The 27,884-nt window shown below is 41.0% G+C and overlaps 2 protein-coding genes across 2 annotated transcripts in view; one reads left to right on the top strand and one right to left on the bottom strand.

The window, feature by feature from the left end:
• Positions 1 to 7,401, bottom strand: part of BTD (biotinidase) — an 87,200-nt gene extending 79,799 nt beyond the window's left edge. The window contains exon 1 of the mRNA XM_030189974.1: positions 7,304 to 7,401. The gene's annotated coding sequence lies outside the window, so the exon portion shown is untranslated. The remainder of the gene's footprint in view (positions 1 to 7,303) is intronic.
• A 3,112-nt stretch (positions 7,402 to 10,513) lies between these two features.
• Positions 10,514 to 27,884, top strand: part of HACL1 (2-hydroxyacyl-CoA lyase 1) — a 150,716-nt gene continuing 133,345 nt past the window's right edge. The window contains exons 1-4 of the mRNA XM_030202542.1: positions 10,514 to 10,652; positions 17,876 to 17,980; positions 24,869 to 24,909; positions 25,131 to 25,211. Coding sequence (XP_030058402.1) covers positions 10,587 to 10,652; positions 17,876 to 17,980; positions 24,869 to 24,909; positions 25,131 to 25,211 — 293 coding nt within the window. The 5' untranslated portion in view covers positions 10,514 to 10,586. The remainder of the gene's footprint in view (positions 10,653 to 17,875; positions 17,981 to 24,868; positions 24,910 to 25,130; positions 25,212 to 27,884) is intronic.

Raw genomic sequence — 27,884 nt, 5'->3', positions numbered from 1 at the left:
AGGAGTTTCTCAAGGCTTTTCTTCCTATAACCTCTGTGCATGTGCAAGATGTAAAAGAGAACCCTCTATTATATATTGTTCAGCCCAGGAGTGGCCATGTCAGAAAGATTTTCTACAAAGTGGTGGATATCCCAGAATTCTGGGCTAACAGTATTAACACCCCTATCACGGTCAGACCATTTTCTAAATAAATTTTCCCCAAGTGACCACCTGAAATAAATGGAGCCTTCCAGAGTTTGGAAGGAGATCAGAGACAACAAAAAAAAAAGCTGACCATTGAGAATTTCATAGAGGCCTTGGACTATCCACATGTGGATGACAAGACAACTACAGTGTCAGAACAGGTTGACATTTGGAATACACACTCAGCCAAAACCTTACAGAAAATGGCACCACTAAAAAAGGTCTTATGCCTCACAAACGCTCACCTTGGTTTTCTCCAGAACTTCGGATCCTTAAACGTGAAGGATGGAAACTGGAAAGGACATGGCATAAATCTCACCTGGATGAAGACAAGCTAAACTGCAGGAAGCACACAACAAAGTACCGCCAAGCCTTAACAGCAACCAAAAAACAATATTTCTCTCAATGCATTGCACAGACTGCCAATTCAACTAAGAAGTTGTTCAGTAAACAGCCTACTGCAACCTCCACAACAGAACCACCCTGCCCAGTCTAAACTGAACTGCAATGATTTTGCTGCATTGCCAACAAAATTAAAAGCCTCCGTCAGGATTTACAGGCAATCCCACCTAGTCTCTAATCAGTTAACCAGGAGTGCACAAACTCACCCCCTCCTGAGAGACAGATGGGACACTTTTAACCCAATGACAGAGGACAGACTTGACAAATTCCTAAGAGACCTTTGACCCCTGCCCATCAAAGATAGTGCAGTAGGCAAGTATGGGCCTCATAGAAGGCGCCACAAAAATTGTGAACGCTTCTCTTTCTAATGGGCAACTACCAACAGCATTAAAAAGGGCAGTGGTTCACCCTTTGCTAAAGAAAAGCAACCTTGACCAGGACAAACTTGAAAGTTACAGGACAGTATCCAATATCCCATGTTCTAGAGAACAAACAGTCTGTGTTCAACTTAATGACTGGCTAGAAGAGAGAAACTGGCTAGATCCATGTCAATCTGGATTCAGATCCAGTTATGGTACAGAAACGGTCCTCGTATCCCTATTAGGTGATCTTCACAGAAATCGAGACAGGGGATTCACCTCTGAGTTAGTACTGCTAGATTTCTCAGCAGCTTTTGACATGATATCATGCTAGCATGACTGACAGAAACAGATATCAATGGAACAATACTTGCCTGATTCAGATCCTATCTATCAGGCAGGCAATAAATAATCCATAATGTCTGGCAGCAACTCATCACCACCGTGGGCACTGACCTGCGGGGTACCACAAGGATTGATACTGTCACCTATTTGTTGATTTATTTTTATTTGTTACATTTGTACCCCACATTTTCCCACCTAGTTGCAGGCTCAATGTGGCTTACATAGTACCGGAGAGGTGTTGATAGACTCTGGAGTAAAACAAATACAAATAATGGTTAAGTTGAGGTAGGAGGGTAGGGACCACATGAAGGAACATGTGGTAGGACCATAAAGAGGATAGCAAGAACAGATGAGATTGTTTGGTGATCAGTACGGACTATGGTGTTATAGTGTCGCGGAGTTCAGGTATTTAAGTTGGGTCGGTGGGGTAAGCCTTTTGAAACAGGTGGGTTTTTAGTTTTTTCCTGAATTGGAGGTGGTTGTACATGGTTTTTGGTAGTGCGTTCCATAGTTGTGTGCTGATGTAGGAAAAACTGGATGCGTAGGTTGATTTGTATTTTAGTCGTTTGCAGCTTGGGTAGTTGAGGTTTAGGTACTGTCGTGCTGATGCGAATGTGTTTCTGGTTGGTAGGTCGATCAAGTTCGTCATATATCCCGGTGCTTCACCATAGATGATCTTATGAACCATTGTGCAGATTTTGAAGGCAATGCGTTCTTTGATTGGTAGCCAATGTAGTTTTCCTCGAAGGGGAGTTGTGCTTTCAAATTGTGTTTTTCTGAAGAAGTGTCTTGCCGCTGTGTTTTGAGCGGTTTGAAGATTCCTTAAGATTTGTTCTTTGCATCCCGCGTAGATTCCATTGCAATAGTCAGCATGGCTTAGCACCATTGATTGTATCAGGTTGCGAAATATTTCCCTCGGGAGGAATTGTTTCACTCGTTTGAGTTTCCACATTGTGAAGAACATTCTCTTTGTTGTGGATTTTACTTGGGTCTCTAGTGTTAGGTAGCGGTCTAATGTTACACCGAGGATTTTCAGGCTGTCTAAGATTGGGAGGGTGTGATCCGGGATGCTGATGGTTCAACATTCTGTTCAACATCTATATAGAGAGGAAAGGTCCCACAACTTTCTTTCTGAAATGTTCTGAGGGCATCTCTATGGGTAAGTGACATTATTTTATTCTGAGTTTGGTAACTTAGATTACGGTTTAAAAGAGGAATTGTAGGATATTGATAAACACAGTTCGAATTAAAAAAATAGCAAGCAAATAAAATAAATTAAAAAATTAAAATTAAAAAAAGCAAGCAAACTTTATTAGCTAAAGTCTTCATACCCTTTTCCCCACAGTTTTAAAAACCTGAAGTTTCTGCCACAGCATTAACAGATAGTCTCTAGAAGGGCCCAGTTCAGTCCTCATTCCCACCCACCCATTTATAGTCAATTATTCTAATTAAGACAACAAGAGGGGAATTTTCATTAGAGTTTTAATTACATTTAATTAGTTTCTAAGAAGCAAACCCTAAATAAATTACAAATTACACCAGTCATACGGATCATTATATTCATCTGATATCCCTAGTACCTTAAGAAGTTTTAATTAAACCACTCTATAATACTAAGATGCAGACAATAGTCCAGTAGCAAGAGGGGTGCTATCCAGTCTTTTGCATTGAGTGTCACATGTATAATTATCTCCCATTTGGTGAGATGTCATATGTGTGTGCTTGATGCAAAGAGCTCCTAGCACTTACAGAACAAGTCAATTCTCCCTGAGACTAGAGTGGCAGACTTGGAGGAGCTGAGGGAGACAGAGAGGTACATAGAGGAGGCCTACAGGGATGCTGTAGAGAAGTCCCACCTCCAATCTAGCAGCCCCTGTGCTGCCTTGGAGGAGGAACGCCTTCTAAAAGGAGAGCATCACCCTGGTGCAGCTGAAAGTAATCCTGTACACAGGACCAGCAAACCAGGGAATGTAATATCCTCTCGCACCAAGGATGTGTCTCCAGGAGCTACTGCCCAGGTGGAAAGGGTTAGGACTGCTGTTGTAGTTGGTGATTCGATTATTAGGCATGTAGATAGCTGGGTGGCTGGTGGATGTGAGGATCGCCTGGTGACTTGCCTGCCTGGTGCAAAGGTAGCAGACCTCCGGCGTCACCTAGATATGATTTTAGATATTGCAGGGGAGGAGCCGGCTGTCCTGGTAAATGTGGGTACCAACGACATAGGAAAATGTGGGAGAGAGGTTCTGGAAGTCAAATGTAGGCTCTTAGGTAGAAAGCTCAAATCCAGAAATTCCATGGTAGCATTTTCTGAAGTGCTACCAGTTTCGCGCACAGGGCCCAAGAGACAGGCAGAGCTTCGCAGTCTCAATGCATGGATGAGACGATGGTGCAGGGTTTTAGATAAGTTAGGAACTGAGCAACATTCTGGGGAAGGGGGTGCCTATTCCAAAAGGATGGGCTCCACCTTAACAAGCATGGGACCAGGCTGCTGGCGTTGGCATTTAAAAAGGAGATAGAGCAGGTTTTAAACTAGAAACTGGGGGAAGACCGACAGTCGCTCAAAAGTGATTGGTTCGGAATAAGGTATGTTTCAAAGATATCACCAAAACAGGGAAGATAGAATATCCAAATACTGAGGTTGCCAAAGAGACCATAGTAGATCAGGTGTCCTTAAATAAAAATAAAAATCAGACAAAAGATTGCAAATTAATACTGTCAAGTACCAAGCATGATGCAAATAGGAACAACAAACATAGTTTGAAATGTCTATATGTGAATGTCAGAAGCCTAAGAAATAAGATGGGAGAGTTAGAATATATTGCACTAAATGAAAAATTAGATATAATAGGCATCTCTGAGACCTGGTGGAAGGAGGATATCCAGTGGGACAGATACTAGGGTACAAATTATATTGTAGTGATAGGGTGGATCGAAATGGTGGAGGGGTAGCATTGTATGTTGAGGAGGACCTTGAATCAAATGGATTGAAAATTCTGCAGGAAACAAAAAAAACACATCTTGGAATCCCTATGGATTGAAATTCCATGTATAAAGGGGAAAAGGATAGTGATAGGAGTGTACTAGCGTCCGCCTGGCCAGGATGAACAGAAGGATGTAGAAATGTCATCGGAAATTAGGGAGGCTAACAAACTGGGCGCACGATAATAATTTTACCTCCCTAACATTGGGCCATGTTAGGGAGGTAAAATTCATTGACGAAATCAAGGACTGCTTTATGGAGCAGCTGGTACAGGAGCCAACAAGAGAAGGAACAATTCTAGACCTAGTCCTTAGCGGAGCTCATGATCTGGTGCGGGAGGAAATGGTGATGGGGCAGCTTGATAACAGTGATCATAATATGATCAGATTTTATATTAGCTTTGGCGTAAGTATACACAGGAAGTCTAATACATTAGAGTTTAACTTTCAAAAAGGAGACTATGATAAAATGAAAAGAACATTGAAAAAAACAAAAACTTAGAGGAGCGGCTGTGAGGGTCAAAAATTTACATCAGGCATGGATGCTGTTCAAAAATACCATCCTGAAAACCCAGGCCAAATATATTCCGTGTATTAAAATAGGAGGAAGGAAGACCAAACAACAGCTGGCACGGTTAAAAAGTGAGGTGAGGGAAGCTATTAGAGCTAAAAGAAAATCCTTCAGAAAATGGAAGAAGGAACCGACTGAAAATAATAAGAAACAGCATAAGGAAAGTCAAGACAAATGCAAAGCTCTGATAAGGAAGGCAAAGAAGGACTTTGGAAAGAAGATTGCACTGGAGGTAAAAATACATAGTAAAATTTTTTTTAGGTATATTAAAAGCAAGAAGTCGGCAAAAGAATCGGTTGGACCACTAGATGACCGAGAGGTAAAAGGCGGCAATCCGGGAGAGATTAAATTAATTCTTTCCTTCAGTCTTCACTGAGGAAGATTTGGGAGAGACACCGGTGCCAGAAATGGTATTCAACGCTGACGAGTCGGAGAAACTGAATTAAATCTCTATAAACCTGGAGGATGTAATGGGGCAATTTGACAAACTGAAGAGTAGCAAATCTCCTGGATTGGATGGTATTCATCCCAGAGTACTGATAGAACTGAAAAATGAACTTGCAGAACTATTGTTAGTAATATGTAATTTATCTTTAAAATCGAGTGTGGTACCGGAAGACTGGTGGGTGGCCAATGTAACGCCGATTTTAAAAAAAGGTTCCACAGGAGATCCGGGAAATTATAGACCGGTGAGCCTGACGTCAGTACTGGACAAAATGGTAGACTATTATAATAAACAAAATTATAGAGCAAATTCAAAAGCATGGATTAATGAGACAAAGCCAACATGGATTTAGTGAAATCTTGCCTCACCAATCTATTACATTTCTTTGAAGGGATGAACAAACGTGGATAAAGGCAAGTCGGTTGATATTGTGTATCTGGATTTTCAAAAGGCATTTGACAAAGTACCTCTTGAAATACTCCAGAAGAAATTGGAGAGTCATGGCACAGGAGGTAGTGTCCTATTGTGGATTAAAAACTGGTGACAGGCTAGAAAACAGAGAGTAGAGTTAAATGGTCAGTATTCTCAATGGAGAAGGGTAGATAGTGGGGTTCCCCAGGGGTCTGTGCTGGGACTGCTGCTTTTTTACATATTTATAAATGATCTACAGATGGGAATAACTAGTGAGGTAATTAAATTGCTGACGACACAGTTATTCAAAGTTGTTAAATCGTGAGAAGATTGTGAAAAATTACAAGAGGACCTTATGAGACTGATGTTTAATGTGAGCAAGTGCAAGGTGATGCATGTGGGAAAGAGGAACCCAAAACATAGTTACATGATGCAAGGTTCCACATTAGGAGTCACCATCCAGGAAAAGGATCTAGGTGTCATCGTTAATGATATGTTGAAACTCTCTGCTGAATGTGCAGCAGCGGCTCAGAAAGCAAATGGAATGTTAGGAAAGGAATAGAAAACAAACATGAGGATGTTATAATGCCTTTGTATCACTGTACCTTGAATACTGTGTGCAGTTCTGGTCACCATATCTCAAAAAAGATATAGTAGAATTAGAAAAAGTACAGAGAAGGGCGATGAAAATGATAAAGGGGATGGGACAACTTCCCTTTGAGGAAAGGCTAAATCGTCTGGGGCTCTAGCTTGGAGAAGAGACTGCTGTGGGGAGATATGATAGAGGTATATACAGTGGCGTTCCTAGGGGGGCGGACACCCGGGGCGGCGCCCCACCCCCCCAAGTGCAGCACCCCCCCCCCCCCAGATGCAGCACGGACCCCCCCCCCCCGGGTGCACGCCGCTGGGGGGGGTGCCGCAGCGCACGCCTGCTCAGAGTTCGCTGACTTCGCGCGTTTGCTGCAGTTCCCTCTGACCCGGAACAGGAAGTAACCTGTTCCAGGGCAGAGGGAGCTGCAGCGAACGCGCGAAGTCAGCGCAGGCGCGCACCGCGGCACCCCCCAGCGGCGTGCACCCGAGGCGGACCGCCCCCACCCCCCCCTTGGTACGCCACTGGGTATATAAAATACTTAGATGTAAATCGCTTATTTACTCTTTCCAAAAATACTAGGACTAGGGGTCATACAAAGAAGCTACTAAGTAGTAAATTTAAAATGAATCAGAGAAAATGTTTCTTCACTCAACTAAAAGCAGTTAGCTTAGCAGGGTTTTAAAAAGGTTTCGATAATTTCCTAAAAGTCCATAAACCATTATTAAGATGGAGTTGGAAAAATCCACTGCATATTGGATAAGCAACATAAAATCTGTTTTACTGTTCTGGGATCTTACCAGGTACTCGTAACCTGGCTTGGTCACTGTTGCAAACAGGATACTGGGCTTGATGGAACCTCTGTCTGTCCCAGTATGTCAATACTTAAGCTATCAAAGAAAGGAAAAAGCCATGACCTAAATCTAAATAAACACTATGCACTGCGCTGATACAATGAGAAGAATTAAAGATTTTCAAGTGATGGGAAAAATACCTCAAATAACTTCTAGACAACATACCTGCGACACAAATTTACCAAGACTAAGCAAGGAGTTTGAGTACTTCAATCACACAGCAACGACAGATAAAACCCAAATATAACATACATGTAGACAAAACGAAAGACATCTCATGTACTGCCCAGGGGCGGAGCCAGCGGACAAAACGCGCTAGAACGCTCGCTTACAGGTACAGGGGCATGGACAGCCGCTAGGATTGGACGGTTCGGAGGTATCTGTTCTCGGATTGGATGCTTGCCCCGTTCGGTGGGTTGTAGGACTTTGTCCTACGTGCGCTGTTCTGTACAGGAGGTTTGATTGAGGACTGGAGCCGGGATGACGTGAAGAAGTTGAAGCCACTTAGGTTCGTCTGTGTTTCCCTTTCCTCGCGCAGCCGTCGTTCTTCGTACACTAAAAACATACCAAGCAAACCTATGAGCTGCTACATCCAAGTTGCAGTTCTTTATTGTTGGTAGAAATTTATTTAATCTCACTTATATTTTCAAACATGCCAGCACGGATGCACACAGAAGAAGTATGATAATGGAATAACTTTTCATAGGTATAGTAGTCATTTGTTATAAATCGTAATCAGTGTGTCATGCTGCTTATGCCTTGTAGTGCTATAGAAATGATAAACTATTTATCATTAGTAGTGGTAGTAGAGGGGCTGGTTATAGAGACTCCCTAGCACGTGTTCGTGCAGACATTTTTTTCTCCTGGTAAAGCACCACTAAAACTGACATCGTTTCATCAAAACCAGGTGCTTAACATTTAGAGTTTCTATCTATTTATTTCTTTACTTATTTATGGCATTTATATCCACCACCAAACATTAATAATTAGGTTGAAACCTGGGAGCATTTAAAATCTTTTTTTTTTCCTGTGCCTAGATCAAAAGAAAAAAGTTGGTTTGTGGGAACTTGCACCTTTTCTTTTGTGGAATGCAGTGGCATATTATAAAAATGCAGTTAATATTGTTTATTACTACTATTTATAAGGGAGAGATTAAATAATGTATATAGATGTATCCTGGAAATAATGAAGGCTAAGGGAAAAGCATGGAGCAGAATGACAGGAACTAATCTGGTGGAGTGGAAATGAGTCAACATGAGTTCTGCAAACAAAATCTAGGCTTAAAACTATTAGCTGTTTGATATTCAGCAGAAGTTAACCAAGTCAACTTCAGGCTTCCTAATATGATGTGATAACAGCATTTTCTCAGTTATTACCCCAATGTGAACACAATCATAATGTTAATTATACAACCTTGTCTGCCTCTGATGAGAATGATGTGCATGCAGTGGAGGCAGTGCATGCACATATCGCTCATGGATATTATTGTGGATATCCTGACAACCTGACTGCCTGGGGAGCCTCCAGGATCAGGTTTGGGAACCACTGGATTAACTCATTCATACAATAGTAGCCGAAGTCCACAATTTGGTAATTGTCACATGTTCTTTGCTTAGGTTTCCATCAGAGCCCTTTCTTTCACAGCATTGGATTTCTGCATTTTTGTGTTTCCCTTTCTCAAATTTCTTGTTTTGAAATAGTGCAGTATGTGTTAACAAGCTTCTCAAACAGAACTATCTCTGTCACATATATTAATATGATCCCATAGGAAATCATGTGCTTTTGTTAATTAAATCTGTGGCAGAAAAATATTTGCAAGTGCGATTTTATTATGCAGGCAAACAATACAACGCCAAAATACAAACTAGCAAGCAGCACAGTAATAGCCGCCAAGTTAATACAAAGTTAATTATTTTCAGTGGAAATTAAATCTGTTGGCTGCCTGCTATGTAAATATTCCATCAGTCTTTGATTATTGCTACTAAGTATTAGTAGTAGTAGTAGTATTGCTTATTTAGGGCTTATGCCTTAAACATAAATTGTTTAAATTAATTTATCTAGACCTTACATACACTGTTAAACCCAAATGCAAAACTCAAGGGTGGTTAAACAATTTGGTATAAATTGTGTTGTTTATGACTTTACTTGTTTTGTAATGCTTGGATCCTACTGATCTGTACATCCGTTGTGTTATTTTAGTGAGTGGAAACAGTCGGGTGGGCTTATAGGAAGGGAGGGGAAGGGTTCTTGAAGTAACTTCTCTGTAAAAGTTTTATTGTGCCATGTTAGATGGTTCACTGTTTTTTCTTGTTCTGTATGAAGCTTATCAACCAACATGTTGTGCTTTGAATAAAGATGATTCAAAACATAAAAAAATAAGTTTCTGATATTACTGAATTATATTATTCTGTCTCACTGTAGTTCCAGTTTTGGCACAGTATAAGTTATCACAAGGACAGAATATAAGAAAACCAGCAGACTGCACTAGGAGCTTATAGTCCATTTAGTTATGTTTAAACAAATAAATCTGCATAAACGAAAATATTGATTTTTTTAATGAAAACCACTTGTCCCTGAAACATGCTAAAAAAAGAATATTCAGTTTGTACAAAAGAGATGAGGGGAAGATGTGCCCCAATGAAAGGAGAATGTAATTTTACTTCTAATCTTTATAACTCCAGGCTTCCCAAGGCAGATTATAACAACAGTTAAGATGAACCCATCAGTAAACAGGATATCCTCACTGAAATTTGGCCACGTCGTACTGTATTGTATAGAACAGTGCAGAAAAATTAGCACAAAATACAGCCTTTATTAGTGCTGTTTCCACCAACGACAACAATTTTTGAAGCTGTTTTAGTGATATTCAGTTTTTATTTCATGATATATATTAATTACATATGGGAACCTTTCAAATAAATAAAAAGCTGTAAAATAAGTAAAAAAGACTTTTTTGTCCTCCACCTTTTAAGGCACTGTATCCAACTGGAACAGCTTTTAACTTTTTACAGATGGACCACACATAGGCAGTCCATTATTTCTAATAATCTTTTACTATTGCTTTCAACAGCGTTTGCTATTGTTGTGGGTGTACTTGTGATTCCGCCTACTGGCAGCAAGCTACATCTTCTGGCTTCAACCCATATAATGGGCTAGATAGCCTCGTACCGGCTCCTATTCTCTAACCTCCTTGGGTCTGGACTGTAGCTCCCTTGCCCGTCTCTCCTCCCAGTTAGGAGAATGCTCTAGAATTCTCCTAGATTATTGGAGCTTTGTGATTTGTCAATCATGAGCTTGACGGTTGCGGATTGGTGGCAGGAGCGTTCACGGCTTGCTATGTGACGTCACGGAGTCCCTTAGTGTTTCAGCGCGGTCTTCTGTAGACTCTAGGCTTGTATTCTGTGCATTCCAGAGGTTTTTGTGTGTAGGGTACGCTGTAGCTGGAGACATGGTAGTCTGGGCGGAGGAGCCGGTCACTGGAGCTCAGATCATTGCCCAGGCTCTGAGGGCGCAGGTCAGCATGAGGAGAGGGTGTTGGGGTAGTGGTATAGCTGTTTTTTTTCGTCGGCGAGTGTAAGCTCTTGCAGTTAGCGAGCAGTTGTCTGTTCCAAGGCAGCGATTCTAGCAGGGGTAGGGACGTACAGGTATATGAGCTGAACTGGATTGTAAAAATCCTTTTACCATACCTGGTGCAAGTTAAACGGTTATTTCCAAATCTTGTGAATGTTAACCTGAGTCTGGGATGAATAAGCTTTTGATGCATGGTGGTTCACACTTTTATGTTCTCTTTCTTGACTTTTCATTCCGTTTCATCTTTATTTCCAAAATGTATTTATTTATTGGTTCTTATATAGTACATAATCCGAATTCCAGTATTGAGTTCTATGTGGCTTACATTTGATAGGAAAGAAGCAGAACTAACACACAAGAAGCTAATTTTCAAAGTACTTAGACTTTCAGAGTTCCATAGGTTACTAAGTGCTTTGAAAATATGCTTCTTTGTACAACATAATATATATCGAAGTCAGTCAGCAAGAGAGGTTTACAGTAAAAAAAATAAAATCTCGAAAAGAAACCGATTCGCACGAAACTTGAAGGCAAAGAAGTTTTACAGTCAGTAATTGTTCCAGAAATAAAGCAGTCATAAATATATCTAAGTATAGTGATGCAACAGAGAAGATTTACAGTAATATTGCTTAAGTACACCAGAAGAATACATTAGTTGATGTAGAAACTTGTTGAAAAGTGATGCCTTTAGGAATTTGTGGAGAGTTGAGTAGCTAGAGATACTTTTTATTTCACCTGGATGGAGTTCTATCATTTGGCACCTTAGTGCGAGAAATTTCTGTTTAGTATTGATTTAAATCTCATGTTTTTGTAGTTAGGAAAGCGTAGAATGAGAAAGTCCCTTGAAGATGGAAATGCATTTTGGGCAGGAAGAGATATCAATTCCAACATATAATCTGGGACCATCCTGTCGATTATTTTGTAAATGAATGTACAAGTTTTGAAAATGATTCTGGCTGTGATGGGGAGCCAGTATAATCTTATTAGGAGTGGAGATGCCCTATCAAACTTGGATGCTTTGTAAGCCAATCTAGTGGTTGTGTTTAATGTAGTTTGGAGTTTCTGAATTAGAAATGCCTTGTTCCCTCAGTAAACCATATTACAAATAGTCCAACTGAGATAAAAAAAACAAACAAACCCAAAACAAAGGGGATTGTTTACTAAAGTTTAGCTCCAGCTATCTACAGCTGGGCCCATAGCAATAAAATGTGCTCTGCTACAGATAACTGGAGCTAAGCTTTTTTTTAAACAGGGGGGAAAGTTTGGACAAGGGAGCGGAAGGTGGTAGTTGGAAGAAAAGGCCTAATTCTTTTTAACTTCCAAAGAGACTTGAAGGCTTTTGCGACCATTGAGTTGAATTGGTTTAAGCAGGTCAAAATTTGATCAATAACTACCCCCTAGTATTTTCAAGTTAGACTCTAGTGAGTTGGTTGATTGTGAAGCTGGTAAAGTTATGATTGTCATTGGGATTGAAAATGACAAGGTATTTGTTTTTTTTTCCCTGTTTAATTTGAGATGAAAAGTGGATGCCCAGGTTTCCATCAGATCTTGGATGTTTTGGATGGTATTAAGGATATCCTGAATATGGTTATCAAACAGTACATAAAATAGTGACATCGTCAGCATATATAAAAGATTTTAAACCTTTGACTTCCAGTAAATGATATTTAAAAAGAATGGGAGAGATAGGAGACCCCTTGGGTCAGACCACAGTCTGATAATCAGGCTGGTGAGATAGAGCCGGACATTTTAACTTGTTATGCTCTATTGTAGGAAGCCTATGAACCATTTATGAACATTTCCATATATGCCCATCTCATGAAATAGTGAGGATAAAATATTGTGATCAACAACGTTGAAAGCGCTGGACATATCAAATTGTAAGATGATGGCTTTCTTTACAGTGCTCACTCTTCTTTTAAATTTAGATAGTAAGGTGGTAAGCACTGTTTCAGTACTGTAGCTTGGCCTGAATCCTGTGAATTGTGTAATAGGGAGAGATATACTCCATTAATTGTTTATCTACTAGGCCTTCCATTACCTTCACAATGGTCTTTTTGCTCCCCCCCCCCCCCCCCCCCCAACATTTGGGAGGTAGAGATTAGATTTTTCCTGTCTCTGTGAATTTATAAAAGTACACTGAAATCAGTTTGGTAACTCTGGAGCTAGGCAAGCATGAAGCATATAAGCTGCTTCTGTTTTCAGAAAATGAAAATGTCGGTTCTTTACTGTTTGTTTTAGCTGGAGAAGGGCCAGGAGTTGAACACTGTTGCGAAAGTTAGTTACTCTGTAGAGGGGTGATTATGAAGATGGTGCAAAGTACAAAAGAAATAGAGGACGAAAGGAGAAAATAAAAACACTTTACGCATTGCAGCCAATAAGAAAAATCAATCTTTCTTCAAATTATTTATTTATGTTTAAATCTTTTTATTAAACAGGTAAACAGGGTAAACATGCTCTCAAAATTTGCAATATCTCTTCAACACTATGACATTACCTTCCATTCAAGGTTTGGTATCTAATATTTTCACTTAAACCTTCTTCTTAACTTCCCCCCACCTCCCTATAACCCCTCCCCCCCTATGTATCCCTTCTTAGGATTGAGGCACAATGACAACACATAGGCATATAATATCTTAACAAGACATTCCAAAAAGACAATACATTTAACCATTGAGGAGGCTACTTCTGGCTAGTGGTTGTAAAGTGTCCCAGAATCGACTCCACACCACTTGTAGACGCTTGCCTTCTGTTGATTCAAGGTCCTTAATCCCGCGTCGTTCCAGTTTTAATCGCTCAATCATTTGTATCCGCCATTGCGCCAAGGTTAGACTGGTAGACTCTCTCCAATTCAGTAGTAGCACTCTTTTCCCTTGTAGAACTGATCTCCACAGGAAATCTTGTAACCCTGGTGCTCGAGGGTTCCCGGTCTTAAACTCCTCAAATAGAAGAAGCGGCTGCAAGGGCACCGTGATGTTCCAATACTTCTTAATCGCATCCAAGATCTCTGTCCAAAAGTTAGTCACTTGCGGGCAAGCCCAGAACATATGGCCCAAAGTTGCTGGATCTTCTCCACATCTCAGACATGCCCCTGATGTTCCAAAGCGCGCCCTGAATGCTCTATTAGGTGCCACATAAAGTCTTAATGCAAATTTATATTGCAGTTCCCAGTCTCGTGAGAATGTGGCCCTCTTCAAGATGCTTCTAAGAAAATCTGAACAAACTCTCAGAGACTTCAACAGCCAAGTCCGCTGTCCACTTCTTCGCATAACTGGCATAGTCTATATCTTCTGTCGTATCCAGTAAATTGCGGTGAAAAAATCTCAACGGCACTGTACTTTGAGATCTCAGCGTTAGGGCTGAGTTCAGTATTTCTTGTACATCTTCCGAGAGGTTCACCCATCCTCAAATTATTTATTTAAAATCATGACATTAATTGCAAGAGAATATTTAATACAACATTCCTAAAGTTTGTTTTAAATATGTCTTTCACCACTCCAAATAGGTGCTGTATGGTGATATCTAACAACATTGTTTTACATATACACCTTCATAATATACATAAATTACAATTCATATTTATAAAGTAGTGCTTTTTCTGTAAGCAGTGACGGTTGCATATGATCCTGACTCTTAAATATTATCCTCTAATTCAAACTTCAGTTATCAAAATTGTGTGAACCTGACTTGCTTGGTTACAAGAAAAGGAACAAGAATAAATTTGTTTAAACCAAAAGGCTTTGGGCTTCTTGCTTCATAAATACAGTAGGCTTTCTGCATAAGTCTTGTAACATCACTGCCCACCTCCTACACTCTGCTTCTTGGCAGCCACTCCATTATGCCAACCAGTCCCCTAACATAGGGTCGTGTTTACTAAGGAGCGTTATAGGCAAGTTAACATTTTTAACGTGCATTAACCATGTATATATGTTAACCATGTACGTGCCTATAGTATCCCTATAGGCGCCTACATAGCGCGCATGCCACCTTAGTAAACAGGGCCCATAGTCTCCTTGTGTCACAACCTTCTCTCTGCCAGTTGAGAGTTCACTTCATTTGTTTGATATACCTGCTTTCTATTACTATTCTGGTATTGATGATAGGTACTCTACATGATGATAGGATGAAAGTTGATGAGAGAGCTGGAATGTTTTTAGGAGGAGTGTTTCCTATCTAAATCCCTGTGTGGAAGGTGGCTCTGGTATGTATAGATGGACAAACGGGGCAATGATAGAAAGTATTTTTCCTTACAGGAAAAAAGTACACTTCAGCAGATAGCAATGTTTGTAAAACATGCATGTTATGATATCAAGTTTTTAATATTTGTTCCTTTAGGTTCTAATATGAAGCCTGTTGAGTTGTTTTGCTCTGTTTCTGTGGTCCCTTAATTATCCTGCTCCATCTGTGTGCTCTATCAGATTTAAGAATCTTCACAAGATCTCCCATCCAGTCTGTCCACATTGCTAAGGATATATCTTAGCTGCCTCCACAGAGCATGAACCACTAGCAGGGTTTCTCCCTATCTATGACGGGTCTTTTTTTGTTTGTCTTCCTCCATAGGAGAGCATACGAGAATCCCACTTAGGCATGGCAAATCTGTATGCTGGAGAGAACTATCTCATAGCTCTATAATAATGTAAAAAGCCAGCAATATTAGTGTGGCTGTTGTTCAAACATCTGGCCTCCTACGTCCACTGTGTAGCTTGCCAGACAGACCTGGGTCCCAACGCTCAGAATTCTGGCGCTAAAGCAAACAGTGCCCACCCTATAGCGTGGGAACAGTGCAGAAATGTAGCTCCTCAATGCTAATGACATACAAATCAAATGTGCACTATGAGACCGAACGTAAGGGGAAGGGATGTGGCTGGTGCATGCGTAAAGAATTTAACAGTAAGCGCAGCTCTTCTGCGCATGCCCAGGCAAACCCAGAAGTGAAGCACACATTGACGCAATTCTATGCCTTTAAATATAAGCTTTAAAAAAAAATGTTTTCACTTGAAAGGCTTATATTTAAGTGCGGAAAACAGGTGCCAATGTGTGCTTTCAGTTTTGGGTTTGCTTGGACTCGCACACATCTGTTTCTTAGTACCGGTCCTTAGAGGCTTGCACGGGCTTTTTTTCTTTTCCAAAACAAATCAAAACTGGCAGATTTTAAGCTGAAAATCATAAGAAATCCTCTCTTCAAACCCCCCAACATCCAAGCTGGCAGTAGGTTTCCTATATTAAGAGCAGAGTTCATTTGTATGCTGTTCTCTGAGCATTGGGAGGGAATACCAAGTAACCTCATTAACATCTCTTTCACTACCTTAAATACAATTTGCAGCCATCTTTGCTGCATACATTTATTTATTTAGATTTTGCTCACACCTTTTTTCAGGTGAGTTACATTCAGGTACTCTGGATATTTCTCTGTCCCAGGAGATCTCACAATCTAAGTTTGTGCCTGAGGCAATGGAGGGTTAAGTGACTTGCCCAAGATCACAAGGAGCAGCAGTGGGATTTGAACCGGCCACCTCTGGATTGCAAGACTGGTGCTCTAACCACTAGGCCACTCCTCCATGCCATTGTTTCCTACACTAAAGCCCTCTCAACATTCTGTGCCAATTGACGCAGGTAGTAGTCCAGCACTAATTGGCTCTAACACCGGTGTTCAGAGCATAGGGCCCTGTTGATGCGAGCACAGCACTGGTTATTACACTGTTATTACAAAACCTTGTTACAGTGTTATTAATAACACTGGTTATTACAAAACGTTCAGCCTGCCAGACACACCCTTCTACTGGCTTGATTTTATCCAGTTAAGTTGGGTTTAAACATCTTATTTGCTTTTTAAACAGGTTGAAAAGGTGTTTGGAGATGTGTACTGTTTCTCTCTCCCAAAACAAACAAACACATGAATTTGGGTAGCATGGAGAGGTGTTAAAACAGCCTGTGCTCATCTGAAAACTGAATTCAAGGTGCACAGTGCATTGTGGCTTTTAGCATGTATACTTCATGCAAACTGAGCCACCGAGGTAGTTTCCCTGAAATTTAGCTGCAACTTGACAGCAACAGTATTCTCATACTTTGCATATATATGTGCACCGCTCAGACCCCCCCCCCCCCCAGAAGATTTAATTGGTCATTGTAGTTTGAGCGTCCATCTGGTGTTTTTTTTTTTTTTGTAGCAGGAATCTGGATAACATGCAGACTGAGAATGCCCATGACAGTTTCTGGATTTGATGTGCTCAAGTTAATATAGACATTACAGCTTGCACTTCAGCTTGTGATCTACATGGGCTCTCTGAGAACATGTGGGTGGCCATAAGATACAAATGACTTCTCTTCAGTCAAGCTGGTGAACATAATTTTATTTATCTAAGGGGCCCTATTTACTAAGCTGTGCTGTAGGCGCACAAACTTTTTAGCGTGTGCTAAAAATTAGCATGCGTTAACGATGGAGATACTCGTAGGAATATAATGGGTGTCTCTGTCGTTTGCATGCGCTAAAAAATTTGCACGCCTACAGCATAGCTTAGTAAACATGGCCCCCTAAGTGTTTTATTTATTAATTGCCGCTCTAAAGATATTTGTAAAGACTGACAAAGAACTCAAGAGAACTACAGACTTTATTGCTGTTGGCTTATTCTGTGGGATTCTTTATAAATTATAAAAACAGCAAGCTAGTGCGTATTTTACTCTTCGAAGGAAAATACCTCAGAAGCTCAGCCTGTGGAGTTTGTTTTCTACCTCAGTCGCTGAGCGAACTTCCTCACTGGTCCGATATCCTTAATTTTTTGTGATTTTTTTTTTTTTTATATTTAAGTGCCTGTTTTATCTATATGACAACTTCAATATAAAAATAAATGAAAGTGTGAAGGAGAAAAATATTGAAAAAGAAAAAAATATTTAAAAAACCCAGAAAAATCACAAAAAATGAAGGTTATCGGACCAGTGAGGAAGTTCACTTAGCAACTGAGGTAGAAAACAAACTCCACAGGCTGAGCTTCTCGGGTCTTTTCCTTCGAAGAGTAAAATAAGCACTAGCTTGCTATTTTGTAGTAAAAATATCTTTTTGAGCTGCAGCAGCCAGACAAGTTAGCAATTAAATTATAAAAACACAATGAGAACTAGGAATACCTTAAAAAAAGAAAACATTTGCATATTTTCTTTCCTTATTTCTTTCTTCAGAGCATTGAGTATATGTTTGGTGTTGTGGGCATCCCGGTCATTGAAGTTGCGCTTGCAGCTCAAGCAGCAGGGATCAAGTACATAGGGATGAGGAATGAACAAGCGGTGAGTACATTTGTCCCTGCAATCAAAATGTAACCCTTTTAGGAAGGAGCCAAGGGGTTTCTGGCTTTGGCACTGCTCTTCACAATGAGGTTTTATCCCACCATAGACGTGGCAGGAGACATTCTGGAGTTATCATTTATTTTATTTTGTAAAATTTGATATTTTTATTTGAAAGGTGGTATATATCAAGGCAGTTTACAGAAAAAGAAAAAAAAACTAGACTAAAACACCACAAGAGGAAGGGGATGTAAAATAGCGCAATCTTTAACCAGTAAGCAATGCAAATTATAATATAATAGAGACACAAGGATTTAGAAAAAAAAACAAAAAGGCCACTCACCTCCCAGGAGCGCTACCCCCACCAATGACCAACTAGTCCATTAACAAGCAAAATATTGCCTAAACAACCGTGCTTTTACCATTAAAAAAAAAAAAATCTCAAAATGATCTCTTCAGCCTCAGTTCTAATGGCAAGGAGGTCCAGAGAGATGGTTCTACTATGCTAAAAGCTGCATTGCTTGAAGAGTAATGCCAAAAGCTTAGGCAGGAAGGAACAACTAAAAAATTAGCCCGTGATTGAAGTTGTCTTGTGTGGCATATTGTGTTGTGCAGCTGCTTTGTCAGATGTCTGATCATTTGGGTCAGCAGTAAAAGGGGATTTCTTGCACAAACGTAGTCTGATGCTGGCAGGGTGGGTAGTAGTGAAGTTGGGGAATCAGACTGCAGACTGAATTATGTGGCTTTAGGAGCAGCTGGTAGGCAAACAACCCAAAGGAGGAAAAGCAGATATTAAAGGATGGATACCAAGGTGTGAAAAGGGCCCAGTACTTTTGAGTTCAGACCCTGCTTGCTGCAGCATCCCATTCAGAAACTAATTTTCAAAGATATGAAGGTTTGCCCACCCTACAAACTAATGTTGTCTTTTTGTTCCGGAACAAATGTCAAGAGTGCGCATTGTGTGCAGAGAGGGTTTGCTCTTAGAGTACGTATGCACCAAACATCTCGTGTGTACCATACCTGGATTTTCAGCAGCACTATCTAGATAATGCCCTAGTACTATCTGTAGAAATTCAGTGGCAAGTTACCAAAATCTGGTAATATTCAGCTTTATTATCTGTATGATTATTACCATTATTTGGGTAACTCTGGATGTCTGGCACTGGATGTCTGGGTATAACTTAACTGCAGCACCTGGCATTTTAAAATAGATGGCCACAGTGAACTTTGGGTTGTTGGGTTTTTTTTTTTGTGGCAGGGGTTGACAGTTTCTTCTGCTCTTGGGCTTCTAGCTCGGAGTCAGCATCCATTGGGCTACAGCACTGTATGCTAGGGATAGGGAATCTGCAGTCCTTGAGAGAAGTAGCTTAAGTGGTTAGAGCAGTGGGCTGAGAACCAGGGAGTTTCAAATCCTGCTGAAAGTAAAAAAGAATAATTAGCAGAAGCAAGTAAATTTCCTTGGCATCTGCTCCAGATCATTCCTAACGAGTGGGTATTATGCCTTCCTACCAGCAGATGGGGAGACTGAGAAACTTCTGAAGACTTGTCTATGTTAACCCCTGTGCAGTCCTGCCTCCCCCTCCAGACTGGCCCCATCGGACATGGTGTGGTGACCTCCGCTGGCTGGTGGTCGAGAAACCCCTATGATTCTCTCTGGTGCATCCATTTCTGTTGCAGGATCCAGTAGTCATGTTCAAAATTGGGTCACCTCTTGCTTACGGCATGGCTTTTGAACGGGTGCTCTTGTTGAGGGAAGGCTATTCTGCTGGCATTATTTCTACCTTGAGTTCTCAGAAGCGCTGTACTTCCTTGGCGAACATGTGGGTGTGACACCCACAGGGTGGCTCCCCTGCGATCTTCCATTCTGGAGATCTTACAGTTTATGCAGGCTGGTTTGGAGAAGTGTTTGTCCCTTTCCTCACTCTGTGTACACTTTTGGCAGCCTTAGCCACCTTCAGGGACCCGATACGCGGCCATTCCCAGTAGCATCAGCCTGATGTCGTACAGTTCCTCCAGAGTGTTTGGCATTTGAGTCCTCTGTGAGGTGGTTCAGCCTTGGTGGTGGCACTCTTTCAGCCAATGTCCTCAGCTATTTTGAGGGGTCTCTTCCTGAAGGTTGCCTTTCTGGTGATCATCACTTTAGTGCATCTCTGAGTTAGACTTTCTCCTGTGAGGACTCAGGAGTCCTTTCTTCTCTTTTGAGAGGAGTGGGTGGTTCTCCATCCCATACCTTCATTTATGCCGAAGATCATTTCTTCCTTCCATCTCGGACTGTTTCCCTGCCTGTGTTTTGCAGGGAGGACTCTTTCACTTTGTCACTTGGATGTTAAGAAGGCTCTGTTATTTGTGCCGCATGAAGGACTTCCGTCAGTTGGATTGTTTGTCTTGTTTGCCGAGCTGCGGAAGGGTCACGTGGCTTCTAAAGCTGCTCTGGCCAGGTGGATCAAGGAAGCCATTTTTTCAGTGTACTTGGTCACTGGGAAACGGGCGCCTGAGATGTTGACGGCACATTCCTCAAGTGCTCAGTCCACTTTGTGGGCTGAACACTCTTTCGTTCTGGACATTTGTTAGGTGGCCACGTGGTTGTCCCCTGATTCGTTTGTAAAGTCTTTAAGTTTACTGTAAGGACTTAATGTAACTTAATCATTAATTCAATCGGCGGGGGCTATATAATATCCACTAATTCATTCAACAATTGCCCAGCGCCATCAGCTCCCATAATAATGATAGTGTAGTATCTTCCCTTATAACTTTTCAAATCAATACTTATATACATCTGATCTTTTTAGATTTAAATGAACTTAGTTTGGCTCAATTAGCTAATGGACCTCAGTAGCACAATGAGTGTGGTAGCGTCGTCGATTCATTTGTCAAGAGACCCAATTGCTCTTAACTCTTAACATGCCATTGGCTCCTCATCGGTCCACTCAACCTTCCTTCCATAACATTTATTCATTTTTGCACAAAATATTACTCATTTAAAAGTAACTAATTGAATTAGAACTTAGCTTTTTAGTAGTTATTTGTTGTTAGTAAACAGGACCAATAGTAAACAAGACTGACATGTGGCATGTTTCGCAGATGCTGCGTCAGGGTCAGGTCCATATCAGAGACGCCATCCTCGAATCTGTCATTTAGGCCTCAGCCTTGGGATTCTGGGCATGGATTGCTACTGTCTCAGCACTGAAAATCACATCCCTTCTATTTTTGGAAGGCTTGCCCTTTTTGGAAGGATTGGTAAATAAACTCTGTTACGTTTCTGTAGCGCTCAGCTAGACATTTAAGCTGAGTGGTTCAGCTATGTTTCCAAACTGAAGGAGTCCTCAAAACATTTGTCTTGCTATCTGGAAGAGCAGATTTCTGGTTGATACAAGGAGAATCTCTCTCTCTAGTTCTAGCTTATAGGCTCAGTAGCCTATTCAAGCTGAAAGAGTTGATGGTTTTACAAGTTGAGACAGTCATTCAGCTCTATTGCAAGGTGGACCGTGCTATACAGCTTTCTTATAGTGCTCTGGGAGACCTTAATTTTTTTCCAGGTCAAGATTCAGTCCACTACTTGCTCTGGTAGAGTAAGCACTGTCCAAGTTGGCCATGTTGGGTCTGTTCTATTTGATGTGGTAATTTATATGTCCATCATGATGGTTGTCTGTCTCCCCAGGTGGACGGTCACCACCTTCCCAAGCTGGCAGTCTGTTATTTTTTTTAACTGTCTAATTTCTTACCATCCTGAGGGACTTGGGTTTCTTTGTGATCTCAATCAGTTGCCTTCCCAAGGCTGTTTGTTACTTCTCTGGTTGGAGAACTGCATCGCTCTTTCTGAGGCCTGTTGCAGTCAGCTGTCTTCCTACCTGTAATGGTTACGTGTTCATTTCTCTTGAGTATTCAGCCTTGTTTCCAGGCTAACACAATTTATAGCCTTCTCAGGCAGGTGTCATCTACTATCCTCAGGCTGAATACGTCTCGTCTGTTCCTAGGCTGAATGTTTCAACTCTGTTTACCAGCAGAATGAGTCAGACTTTATTCTTGGGCTGAATAAGTTAGATGTCTTCTCAAACTGATTTGGACACTTGCCTGGCCAAGCTCAACATGTTTTTCAAGTGTATAGAAAGAAGCAATTTTTGTCTTGAGTCTTTAGTCCTACCCTTCTTGGGTACTTCTTTGCTACATCCCACTTGTTTGGCCTCGTCTGGTATGGATGAAAAGGAAGGAGAAATTATCTTTCTGATGATTTTCTTTCCTTTAGTTTTGCCAGACCAGTCCAGAACCCCAGCCTGATTCATTTTAGTTTTAGTAACAAAGGGTTTCTCTTTTTCTATATATCTTGTTTTTGCAGATTTAATTACTTAAATTTCAATTCTCTTCAATATGCTCAGTCTCACAAACCTCCTGACTCAGTGCAATATCTGAAAGTTAGTAGAGTATATTCCTTCTTTATTGGGAAAGCTGTTGGGCTGAATGAGACATAGAGGCATATTTTCAAAGCACTTTGGGAGGCTAAGTTCCATAGGTTTCTATGGAACTTTGGGAGGCTAAGTGCTTTGAAAATGAGCTTGATATTGTCTCAAATTTTCATTAGTGAATGATAGTATGGTCATAGGCACCACTGTTTGGCTAGTCGAAATACTGAACATTCCATGGCTGCTCAATACCCTTAAAGGGCATCTCACAAAAAACTACTTTTTTTTTTCTCTGTCTTCATCTGCTGATCTACAGACAACCCACTTGTCTGGACTGGTCTGGTAGGACTAAAGAAAAGAAAATGATCAGGTAAGACGTAATTTCTCCTAGCTGTCTATATTGCTTTTTATAAAACAACTTAAAATAACGCAACTTTTTGAACTTCTACCGTAGTTGGCCTGTTGAGCAGTGGCTGAAACTCCCTTCCCTGCTTGAGTCTGATTTTATTATTTTTGTCACACCGTGTGATGAGAAATTTGGACAAACTGAAAAGCTGCAGACTTGTACTGCTGTTCTGGAAGTGTAGGTTTAACAGAGTGAATAAGCTATGTGGTCATTGCCATCTGTTCACTTAAATTTAAATAAGCAAATAGAATGTTAGGGATTATGCAAAAAAGGTTGGGCAATAAAACAGAATCAGTATTCCTCTGGATAGTCCTTGATTTGTTTGTGCTTTGAGAGTGTGTGCAGTTCTGGCTGTATAGCAGAACTAGAAAAAGTTCAGAGAAGGGTGACAAAAATGATGGAGATAGAAGAGAGGCCAAACAGATTAGGGATTTTTAATTTGGAGAAAGCAACTAAGAAGGAATATGATGGAAGTTTATAAAATGGAGTGGGATGGAACAGTTTAAGTAAGGAATGGTTGGTTGTGTCCATGCAAAATTTATTAGCTAGGTAGACTTGGGAGAGCCACTGTTCATCCCTGGAAATAAACTAGAGGAAATAGATTACTTTTCTAGGATCTACCAGATACTTGTGATTCAGGGTGGCCATTGTCAGAGGCAGGATGCTGAGCTTGATGGACCTTGGTTTGACTCAGCAAGGCTTTTCTTATGTTCTCATTGGTAAATGAAGCATCAGTCTTGACCAACAAGTAGAAAATCAATTGTAGAACAATTCAGGCAAGCACTTTTAAATATACAAAAATATGTTAAATTCTCCCACCACTACTGTATTACTGGTGGGAGGGAGTTGGAGTTTGAGGGGTGCAGTGCCCTACCTTCAATATATATATATAAAATTAGTTGCCATTTGCAAGAGCATTAGTGAGGCAGGAACTGCAGCTGCTGCAGTATGTGGAATGATCTGGGCCAGTCCAGAGGAGGTTCCATGTTGCCCACTGGATTGTTGGGTGCTGCACTCCCTTAGGGCCAGCCATTATTCACTTTTGGGTCCAAGCTCACCCAGCAGCAGCACACATGGTTGGTGTTGCTGGTGGAGGTGCCCAAGCTCCTCTGGCTGAAGATGTTCTCTGCCCAACCTCCCCTTCCCTACCGTGCCAAATGAGCATGCGCAGGGAGTGCTGGCATTGATGGATGGAAGCACGCTGCTAACTTCCCCACTGCTCAAATGGCACAGGGAGCTCATGCAGAGACATCTTCAGTTGGCGGGGCTTGGTCATACCCTCCATCCAAAGTGTTAATTGTAACCTGGGGGGTGGGAGGGACAAGGCAGAGAGGAAATGCATGGGCCCAACCAGAAATGGACTTGTGGCTATGTTATTGGTTCCTGTAATACAGTCCCAATCCAGATACAACATGAGCTTTTGTCAATAAGATGTTTATGTGTTTAAAGTATACATAGTAACACATAGTAAATGATGGCAGATAAAGACCTGTACGGTCCATTCAGTCTGCCCAACAAGATAAACTCATTTTACATGGTATGTGGTACTTCATATGTATACCCGAGTTTGATTTGTCCTTGCCTTTCTCAGGGCACAGACCATAGAAGTCTGCCCAGTACTGTTCTTGTACTAAGTTCTGAAGCTAACATCGAAGCCCATTAAAATTTACACTCCAGCCCATCCCTATCTATTCAGTCACGATCAGGGCGTAGACCGTAGAAGTCTGCCCAGCTCCCGTTTTGTTTCCAGTTACCGGCGTCGCCACCTAATCTCCGCTAAGATTCCATGGATCCATTCCTTCTAAACAGGATTCCTTTGTGTTTATCCCACTCATGTTTGAATTCCATTACCATGTGTGGGATACAGGAATTCCAGTTCTACAAAATCAATTTCTGAGGTAGTTCATTGACATTGGGCCAATTAAAAAAAATGCTGTTGGATGCAAAGGCTAATTTTTGTTATTCTCTCTCTCTTTTTTTTGTTTTCAATTTCAAGCTCTCCTTATATCCATGGAAGAAGTTTGAAAATTACCATCAATATGTCTCACATGCACAACTGACGGACTAATTTTTGTTGTCTTTCTCCAGGCTTGTTATGCTGCCTCTGCTGTCGGATATCTAACAGGCAGGTGAGCGAGGTGCTTGGGGCATTTCTGGAAGGTGCTGGGCACATACTTTTTCTAGAAGTGGGCTAGGTTGCAACTGACGAGGAGCAGTTCACACAGACATAACTAAGACTCGTACATGCTTTGGATCCCAGGACTCAAGATTGATTTTGAGTGCACACCTCTGTTTGTCTCAGCTGTGGCTGCCTTTTTTCTTGTGTTGTGTTTTTTTTGTTTTTCTCTAGACCAGGTGTGTGCCTCGTGGTTTCTGGGCCAGGTCTCATCAATGCTCTGAGTGGAATGGCAAATGCTAACATGAATTGCTGGTAAGCTAATTCTTTTTTATATATAACTTATGCATTGACCAACAAGTAGAAAATCAATTGCAAAACAATTCAGGCAAGCACTTTTAAATATACAAAAGTATGTTAAATTCTCCCACCACTGCTGTTCACTTCTTAACAAACTACACATGCAGTGTATGTCGGGGCTGGAATAGTATTACTTTAAATACTGTGTCTGTAGCTTTAGAAATATATTTGTCTAAAATTGTAGTATACAGATCATTTGTTTTAGTTGGCCATTGGAAATGTTTCTTTTGCACCCTTCAGAACTACTGCAAAGTTGCAGGAAGTCTAGGAGTTCTTGATTCCCATGTGATTCTGTTAGCAAGTTCCACTAAAAGACTGAACTTGAAAAGTTAATTCTGCAAGTTTTTTTTTTACTATTTTGTTTTTAATGTATTCAATCCTGAGAGATTCAAGCAAAGATTTTGGCATTGTTTGCAAAGCAAGGTTTATGGGGGCAGGACTAGGCAGACTCGGCATGAAATCACTTTAGTTCTGTTTATAGAGGCCGGCTGTCCTGGTGAAAGGTTAATGAAATGGCCTCCTTGTGTAAATAGAATAATTGGTAATAAATGTCTTTTAAACCTACAGTATAACTGAAAAAAACAAACTTTTTTTGTTATAAAAGCACCTCAATTTCGTTGATAGGAGGTGCTTAGCAAAACCCAACAAGTCTTTTTAGTACTGTGACACTGCACTTGAGCAGGCCTGAAACTAAATATAAACTGATTTGATCTCATTCATACTGAAGAACTGCAGTTCAATTCTGTGAATTAATTTGAACTATGAAATGTTTCCTACCGTACCAAAAGTACAGCTGCTCTCCCAGTAAGAGGATGTTGTGATATTAAAATAAAAAAATATAATGTTAATTCTTGGCAGTTGTGTATTGTAATTTACAGCACACTGTTAGGTATTTTCCCTGTGTTATGCTTGTACACATACTGGATAGATAACTGACTTTACCCAGAAACATGCTATGGTTGAGATGTAGTTATCTCTCAGCAACAGGAGCAATATATTCTGCTTTTCACACCTTTTCCAGTGGGCCACTTTATGAATAGTCATATTGCAGAAACTGAATAGATCACAAATTAAACTCATCTGCATCTCATTTTCCTTCTGAATCATTTCATTATCTGCCAATTATACCATTTAGGGTACAGCACCATCTCCTTGCTTCCTCTTTTCCTGTCTGCCAGATCTTTTTCTTGACCCAGTACAACTTCCTTAAACCTGGCCATCTCTGCTAGTCTATACCCTGTAGGGACGTTGTTTCCCAGTCTGTGTTAAAAATGAAAACTTACTGCAGTAAGTAGGCATTACTTCGGCTGTAAACTGTACAGAGCAATGGGCAAAACAGCATTAGATTGTATACAGAGCTGAATTTAGTTCGTTTCCAAGTTTATTAATATACTGCATATTGGAATGCTATCGAAGCAGTTTACAACAATCACAGAGAGAGAGAGGGAAAAGAAAATTACAATAAGCAGCCAGCGAAGGAAGCTTATCTCTGTCACATGTCCTGAGTGCACAGAGGTGCCAAGGGGGTCCCGATTTTTTGAGAGGGAGATTTTAGTACACACCCCAGCCCCACCCCACTCTACCTCATGGCTGCGCCTCTGGCACACCTCAATCCCATGGCCATTCCAGAAAATGTTTTATTTACACCAGTGACAGCAGGAGTTGGGTAAGAGGAAGTGTTCACTCTATTACACCCCCAATCCAGCATCTATTCCCCCCAGGGACATAACTGCGAGGGGGTCTTGCCCCCCCCCACATAAGTACATAAGTACATAAGTAGTGCCATACTGGGAAAGACCAAAGGTCCATCTAGCCCAGCATCCTGTCACCGACAGTGGCCAATCCAGGTCAAGGGCACCTGGCACGCTCCCCAAACGTAAAAACATTCCAGACAAGTTATACCTAAAAATGCGGAATTTTTCCAAGTCCATTTAATAGCGGTCTATGGACTTGTCCTTTAGGAATCTATCTAACCCCTTTTTAAACTCCGTCAAGCTAACCGCCCGTACCACGTTCTCCGGCAACGAATTCCAGAGTCTAATTACACGTTGGGTGAAGAAAAATTTTCTCCGATTCGTTTTAAATTTACCACACTGTAGCTTCAACTCATGCCCTCTAGTCCTAGTATTTTTGGATAGCGTGAACAGTCGCTTCACATCCACCTGATCCATTCCACTCATTATTTTATACACTTCTATCATATCTCCCCTCAGCCGTCTCTTCTCCAAGCTGAAAAGCCCTAGCCTTCTCAGCCTCTCTTCGTAGGAAAGTCGTCCCATCCCCACTATCATTTTCGTCGCCCTTCGCTGTACCTTTTCCAATTCTACTATATCTTTTTTGAGATACGGAGACCAGTACTGAACACAATACTCCAGGTGCGGTCGCACCATGGAGCGATACAACGGCATTATAACATCCGCACACCTGGACTCCATACCCTTCCTAATAACACCCAACATTCTATTCGCTTTCCTAGCCGCAGCAGCACACTGAGCAGAAGGTTTCAGCGTATCATCGACGACGACACCCAGATCCCTTTCTTGATCCGTAACTCCTAACGCGGAACCTTGCAAGACGTAGCTATAATTCGGGTTTCTCTTACCCACATGCATCACTTTGCACTTGTCA

The sequence above is a fragment of the Microcaecilia unicolor genome, chromosome 1 (assembly GCF_901765095.1).
Source record: "Microcaecilia unicolor chromosome 1, aMicUni1.1, whole genome shotgun sequence".
In the NCBI taxonomy this organism is placed as follows: Eukaryota; Metazoa; Chordata; class Amphibia; order Gymnophiona; family Siphonopidae; genus Microcaecilia; species Microcaecilia unicolor.
The sequence above is the reverse complement of the archived record's forward strand: the minus strand, read 5'-3'. Positions and strand labels throughout refer to the sequence as shown.